General features: G+C 36.8%; 1 protein-coding gene across 1 annotated transcript in view; it reads left to right on the top strand.

Annotated features, from left to right (window-relative positions):
• The first annotated feature begins 5,346 nt into the window (after positions 1–5,346).
• Positions 5,347–7,908, top strand: part of LOC145258218 (mitochondrial glutathione transporter SLC25A40-like) — a 40,350-nt gene continuing 37,788 nt past the window's right edge. Inside the window, exon 1 of the mRNA XM_080116162.1 lies at positions 5,347–5,630. Coding sequence (XP_079972288.1) covers positions 5,531–5,630 — 100 coding nt within the window. The 5' untranslated portion in view covers positions 5,347–5,530. The remainder of the gene's footprint in view (positions 5,631–7,908) is intronic.

Below are 7,908 nucleotides of genomic sequence, written 5' to 3'. Positions count from 1 at the left end.
ATTAAAACTCGTAGACATTAATCACAAGTGACTTTTCCAGTGTATTCATATTTATATATATATATATATATATATATATATATATATATATATCAGATCAGATCAGATCAGATCAGATCAGCTGACAAAGAATGGCAATAAAGAAGTACGGAAATTGATTTAACAAAATAATTACTTGATCAATTAAAATGATTTTGAAATATGAGATTTTCATTCTGTGACATAAAGATTTTTCAGTTCTTTTTGTTATAATAGCGAAATCCAACAGTCGAAAAATTGAATTTTCATTAAAAACTAATGCTTTCAAAGGTTGTTACAGCCAAGGGTGGTAGCGGGGATGAGCTCCCTCTCCCCAAAAAATGCTCTCATGGTGTGCCTCTGACAATCCAGTCCAGCTCCCAGCCTTCTCATGTAGCTTAGCTACTAAGCCCAACAAAACTGTTTCTACTAACTGGGAGAAGGAGCAAAGGCAGTCCATTGGCGCTTTAAAATCAGTCATTTCAGGTAAGTGAGGCTCGTCAACTTTGGATGGTAGCTCACCTAGGAGAAGGCAACTCTAATTCCAAACCTTTTCTACCTTGAGGGATTACCACATCAGGGGAAAGGTTAAGGGAGTAAACCCTGACAGAAAATGGAGTCATCTATATCCAATTCTGATAGCAGCATACTTCGAGGCGGTTCTCCAAAGATGAATTCTGGCAGCTTCCTGTAGTTGTAAGATGCTGGTCGGCTAGGGTTCCCCCTTGCCATTGGCACCATCTTCTTTACAATCAAGATAGTGGCACCAGGAAAAATGCACCACTATTTTTTTTTTTTTACAATAAGTCGACATTTATCAAGACCAAGAAGCCACTCGAGAATAAAGATTAATGAGTGTACAGTAGTCAATGGGCAATGGGGCAATATCATAGTAATCGCTAGTAGCGGAAATTTGGTAAATTGGATTACTTAAGGGGACGGTTCATCAAGAACTTGTTTACATTGGACTTGAAGACGACCATATTGTAATCAGCTGAAAAGCAAGGAAACAGAAGAGAGTTCCACAGGTGTGCAGTTCTAAGAAAGAAGCTTTGTTCATGGAATTTACATTTAGGTTTAGGCACAGATAAAGAATGGGGGAAATTATTGATAGTGGTTTAAGCTAGAGGAGTGTTTTTCATGAAAGTTTGGTGAGGGGAGAACCATAGATTAGAGCTCAGACGAGTATTTGCCATGAAAATAACAATAAAGCAGAGACAGGCTCACAATATCTCTTCTGTGGGAAAGAGGTTGCAGGGAAGAGAAAATGGCATTCCCCACTAGGCTCTGAAATTTATTTTGAACTCTGTCAAGGGAGGATAAGATCTTTTTAGCAGCTCCTGCCCAGAAGTGGCAACAGTACTTCATCCTGGGACATAGTTGACTCTTATAAAGGTATAAGTTACTCTGAAAACTTCATCATGCAGGAATTTTCTACCTGAGTTTCCGACCCCCAAAACTCTGGTGGCGATGGAGTAGCCAGTGACAGGAGCAGGTTTGAATGAGCTGGAAGCTCTTAATTGGACCTCAGTATGTCAGCAGCACAGAGCATTGATCGCTAGCAACTGAGATTAAGTGGCAGCTGTTTTTGGCAGACTCCTATGCATCTGAGCAGCCCTATTTAGGAAGCGCACTGCTCACCCCAATTGGGGAAAGGCCTAGAAAAGGTGGCCTAAACATTACCCACTCAGAATCGTACACAGACAAGATACAGCACTTGTTGGGACATTCAATCATGCGGTTAAAAAACAATGCCGTTTAGAATTGCAGCATGAAATATCAGGACAGACCACAGCACGGAACAGCACTCATTGCTAGTGGGCTAAAAGGCTACAATGTGGATATGGCAGCACTCAGTGAGATCATACTCCTTGAGGAAGGCTTACTCAATGAAGTAGGTGAGGATTATACTTTCTTTTGGAAAGGATACTCCATGGGCGGGCAACACCTTCATAGAATTGGCTTTGCAATCAAGAACAACCTCCTACCTAAGCTTATAGTCAGCAGCAAAAGGTTCATGACTCTTTGCATCCCACTGGCAAAATGCAGATATGTGAGGTTAGTAAATTTCTATGCACCAATTCTGCCATCGAATGATGAAGAGAAGGATCGCTTTTACCAGGCACTTGACAACATCCTCAGTCACATCTTGAGGAGTGAAAAAATCATGCTTCTTAGTGATTTTAATGTAATGGTCAGGAATAAGTTGCAAAACAGGAATGGCATGAAACTTCTGAGTCTGTGTGTGGAGTACGACCTTTTTTTTTTTTTTACAAGGTAGTCATCACTTATCAAGGCCTGGAAATCACTCGAGGATAAGGGTTATTGTGAGTGCAGACCTTACCACCGTAAACACCATCTTCCAACAAAAGAATAAATATCTGGTATCCTGGATGCATCACAGGTCCAAACATTGGCACCTGATTGAATATAAAATCATGAAGATGGCGGACCTAAAGGACGTGCTCATCACAAGAGCTATGCATGGGGTCAACTGCTGGATGGATCACTGCATGATTCTGACAAAAGTTAGGATGTTTCTAGCATGTTATGGTGATCCAAAAAGGAAAACACTCAACTGTTGCTGGACTCTCCAGTCGTGATTCCTGTGAAAACTTTCGTCTACTCATAGCTGGCAGACATAGAGCAGCTGATCAGTTCAAGGTCCGGGATGGATGAGAAGTGGACCTCTCTGTCCACCATCCTCCTTAACACTGCAGCCCAAGCCATTGGTTTCAAAATCAAAAAACACCAGAAGTGGTTTGACCAAAATGCTGGTGAGGTCTCTATCCTCCTAGACAGAATGTATAAAGCACACAGAGCCACCCTGGACAATCCACACTCTCGACTCCATAAAGTGTTATGGCAAGCCCTTCATTTTGAGGCCCAAACAACTCGCAGAACAATGCAAGATGGGTGGTGGTTTTCAAAAGCCAATGAGATCCATACTTATCCAGATAGAGGCGATATGCACAGTTTCTATGACTCAGTGAAAAACATTACTCCAAGGTCAACACAGTGCAGTGGGCAGAGGAAGTGTTTGAAAGACACATCAAAAGATCTTCATTAGAGGAACTTGCTTATTGTCAGGATTTCTAGAGTTCCCTCTGTTCACAGGGAGTGGACTATATTGAGGAGCAGTGAATACTAGACCATACAGTGAACTGCACAAAGAAGCATGCTCGCTAGGCCATCCCTGATCCACCTGGCACCTCCTTCACATGCCTAATCTTTGACTGTACCTGTGGGTACAGGACTGGACTATTTAAACATTAGCAGTCTCACAAGAAGAAAACCGTCATTATCGGATAATGATGGACAACCAAGAAGAATATCAATTTCAACTAAAAGCAATGTTATCTACTCAATTGTCGCAATTAGTGTAATATTATTGCATTATCACATGTACTTTGATGAATCTATGATTGTGATATCCGCTGTAGCGACCACTACATACAGCCGGAAAAAATCTTCAGCAGAAACATTTTCATAGCGATCACGTTTTCAACGCCCATGAGTATCAGAATGCGTAAACACACAACACTACAATTTGACCACCTGTGCACATGTAACAAAGGAATTATGTTACGTTTCTATGCTTAAAGGTACAGCAAACAAGCTGGAACATTCGAGAACATCACTATATAAAGATTTGCCATGAAAATCAAATCAGTTTATTCCGGTTTTTCTTTTGTCTCCTCAAGACTGGCTGTCAGAATAACTCTGCCACTGGGAGGCTTAAAATCCCCTGTCTTGGTCCTAAAAATTGATGGATCCCGATTATGAATTGGTGAACACCGACTCACACCCTTACAAGTTAGTGACTCTATGATCAGGACTTACTACTTTGGTAACTCCTCTGTGAATCCTCCAACATCCGCCATTAATCGTAACAAGACGGACATCAGTTACTTTCCTTGACTTCATGCCGTTTATTTATGTATCAACTTGAAATTTTTTTCGAAAACTATTTTCATTAATAACTAATTTTCTATCTCATCGTTTTTCATAATTTTTGGATATGTTAATAAATTCAACATGACAATTAAGTAGATACCATTGATTTATTTTATTTGAAATAATTTTTTTTGATTTTCGAGAATCGAAGAAGTGATGATTTTTCTGTATTTTTTTTTTTTTTTTAATTAGGTTGAATTCTAGACAAGAAAAGAACCACATTTTTTAATCGTTTATTTATTTTCAGATTCACATTTATTTTCTTGGTACTTGTACAGTTTAATCAAGACATTAAAAAAAATGAAAATATTGAAAAAATTATATTGTACGTACTCGTTATGGAATAAAGTTTTCATACAAAAAATCACTTAATTTTATCAAGCAGTTTTTTTTTTCTTCTTCTTTTACAGAGGAAAATCAAATTTTAATGAGATCGGGTAGCGGCCATCTTTGCATTTTTTTTTCGCTTACGAGAAGGGAGCGCCAGGGGAGATAACTCCAATCAAAGCTTAAAGTTTGTCAAACTAGATAAATATTTTAGTTTTTTTTTTTCACTTATTTTACAGAGTTTCTGTATCCTCTCCTAATACTATTTTTTTTTTTTTTTTGCATTTTGTCCTTTGTTAATCAATTTGGTTAATTTTTACGACTTGCCTCAACGTATTATTATAATACTATTATAAACACCCCAACAACCTCCCCATGTTAAAAACGGCTTTCGGAATACCCCCCCCCCCGAAAACCGTTTTTAACATGGGGAGGTTGGAGTGTTTATAATACGCTGGGGCAAGTCGTAAAAATTAACCATCAATTTTTAGTTTAAAGGCATCCCCATCCTCGTGTCTATAAACAGGCAAATGGCGACGATAAATCGATCTAATTAAAATTTGATTTTCCTCTGTAAAAAAAAACAACAAAAAAACAAAACTACTTGATCAAATTAAGTGAATTTCTTTTTCGGAGAACTTCATTTCATAACGGGTACATACAATATAACCTTTTTATTATTTCCCCCCCCCCCAATATTTTGATTTTTAATGTCTTAATTAAACTGTATAAGTACCATTTTCTATTTCTTTTTTCGAGAAAATTACATCAGGATAGTTTCGTAGAAAATTAAAAAGGAACGAAACAAAACCGGTTACTAGCGAAAACAGTGTCCTACAAAATTTAAGTCCGCCTACAACCGTGTTTAAAAACAACTCATTAAGATCTCCAAGCAACTACAATAGAGAGAAAAAAAATAATGATCCAGTTATATTAAAGCGTAGGCCATTTGTGATTCTAGCATGTAAAAAAAAAAAAAAAAAAATGTATATATAAAAACAAAAAACTACAAAAAAAAAAAAATGAATAAAAAAAAAACAACTTGGTTGTATTTGTTTTCATTGACTGCACGCACGCCATTTTAAAGGTGAAGGCTGTTTGTTCATAAGTAGTTTTAAAAGCGGACGTGTTTTGATTAGCAGCAGTTATATTTTAAGGGGTTGGCCGCTTCCACTCTGACCAAAAGGCTGCACCATTACTTTTTATTTCATTATACATATAACTGATAATGCCCGAAGAAGAGGATAATAAAATAATTATCATGAAAATAACACCGATTCAGCAGATTATATCCTCGTGTTCGGGAGCGTTGGTCACCTCGTTAACAAGTAAGTAAAACCTTTTTCTAATAAATGTTTATTCGATAATTATCAAGACAATGGCTTAGTTGTAGCCGGGTCGAGGTATAGGTTTAGTCAGCCCTAGTAAGATGCACCCTCCCAGGCTTTATCTTCTTTATCTCTGATAGAAATCCACTCGGTAATTGTCACCACGGTGACATTTATTGTGTATTTCTATCGGTATATTTTTATTTTCGAGTTTTGAGCGATTATCGACCTCCCCCAGATGACCCTCTCATGTCGGCCATCTAACTTAGCAACTCTGAACTACTTGTGCTTAGAATTAATTAAACGTTTTAAAATAAGTTAAAACACAACAAACTTATCCAGGTAAGTAACCGTAGCTTGCTTGTGCACTTTTGCCGCCGCGGCTATTTTTAAATAGTTTTTTTTTTTGGTGCTAATGCAGAGAGTGATCCGCGCTATATTTTAAATCGTATTTCCACGTTTAATTAAAGTTTTTTTTTTTTTAAATTTTTTATTTATTCAATTGTAAGGTTAAAGTACAGAATAGGTACAAAACACCCTCCTCTCCCCATGTTAAGAATGGCTTTTTAAATAATAACGTTATTATTTCAGCACAGATCACTCTGCATGAGTACCGTTTTTTTTTTGTTTTTTTTTTAAATTGTTAGGTGAAAGCACAGACAGATTAGTTACAAAACACACTCCCCTTGTTAAGAATGGCTTTCAAAATATTAACGTTATTTCAGCACGGTGACAAAAACAATAACTAATTAGTTTTTATCAATTTCAACAGTTGGCAATGTTATGTAATTTTCATATCATAATTAGTTAAATATTACGGCATTATTACATAAAACATGTATTTTGTACAAATTATTAATTGTAACAAGACTGGCCGAGTTACTTCCCCTGACTTGATGCTATTCATATACACATTTGAAAATTTTTAATTATTAAATTAATAATTTTCTATCTTATTATTTTTCGTAATTTTTTGATATTTTCATTACTGTGACGTGACATGGCAGTTCAGTAGATACCATTGGTTTCACTTGAAATTCAATATTTCAATTTTCAAATTTCACTACATTAACGAAGAAAAACCGCTAATCTTGCCTTTGGTAACATTTATTTGTTATATACTTGTTTCTTTACCACTTTTTCGGTTTGTTTTCCGTAGTAATAAATGCCAGAGTTACTTTATTGTTAATCGCCTGAGGTGTCCTGGCCGGAAAATGCCGACGAGGCTGCTCAGGCATTTTTGTGGGCCATAATACACTTCTTTTAGTTCGCCGTTTTATTTATTAAAAAAAAAAAAATCTCCCCTGACCTTGTGTCTAACTTCCTACAGAGGAGATAAATAAGTACCAATGTTTAATTGGTTACGTAAAGACCGACGCGGACGCGGCGACCTGATTAAACCTTACTCGCCTGGCACAGATCCTCGGGTGGTCTCATTCTCCTATGGATTACTTCCTCCATCGGGAGAGAGAGTTATTGCTAACAATTGTTGAATTGGTGTGTGTTGTGCGTATGAAAGTAGTTCTATGATATTACTACAACAATCACCCGGAAGATAACGATGGGTCCAACAAGGCAATTTTTTTAACCATTCATACTCCGTCAATTGAAAAAGGTGGGGTGGGGGACGACTGTATTGCTACACTTAATATAAAATTTACCATAAACAAAATATTTACTTCTTTGCCAAAAGAGTAGACACAAGGTCAGATGTGGTTTTAAGAAGTCGTAGCGTTTAACGCACTTTGACCTACAAAACAATGACTGAGGAACTCCGTCGGCATTCAAGCAATCACTAATAAACTAATCCCTTATCAGAGAGATTGTGAAGCCTGGGTATGTGGACCCCACTTCCGACTGAACAGAAAAGCAGCCCAATAGCAACAAGTCCACCGTTTGGGGTGGACTTTCATAACAAAGCATTATATAAGTATTATGTAAATTTTGACTTGCTTTGTGCTTTCCACCTTAACAATCACCTTTTTAACAATAATTTACCGGTTTTCGGGTAAATCTCGATGTCGGAATACCCTGGCCAAATCACCGCTAAAAAAAATCGTCTGCGTCCATTAAACATAAATATCGAATCAGAAACTCAAGAACAAAATGAAACGAACTTTACCCTGTTATTATTTTAGTAAGAACGAATTACTATTTCGTCATCCTTCTTGCTAAAATGAAATTATTAATTTTATTTTTTTCCATGCGTAACTTGAATAAAATTCACTGAAAATGAAAGAAATAACGAAAAAAAAACAAACAAACAAAAAAACTCTCC

Source organism: Euprymna scolopes, chromosome 33 (assembly GCF_053919585.1).
Source record: "Euprymna scolopes isolate OS-2025 chromosome 33, ASM5391958v1, whole genome shotgun sequence".
In the NCBI taxonomy this organism is placed as follows: Eukaryota; Metazoa; Mollusca; class Cephalopoda; order Sepiida; family Sepiolidae; genus Euprymna; species Euprymna scolopes.
The sequence above is the reverse complement of the archived record's forward strand: the minus strand, read 5'-3'. Positions and strand labels throughout refer to the sequence as shown.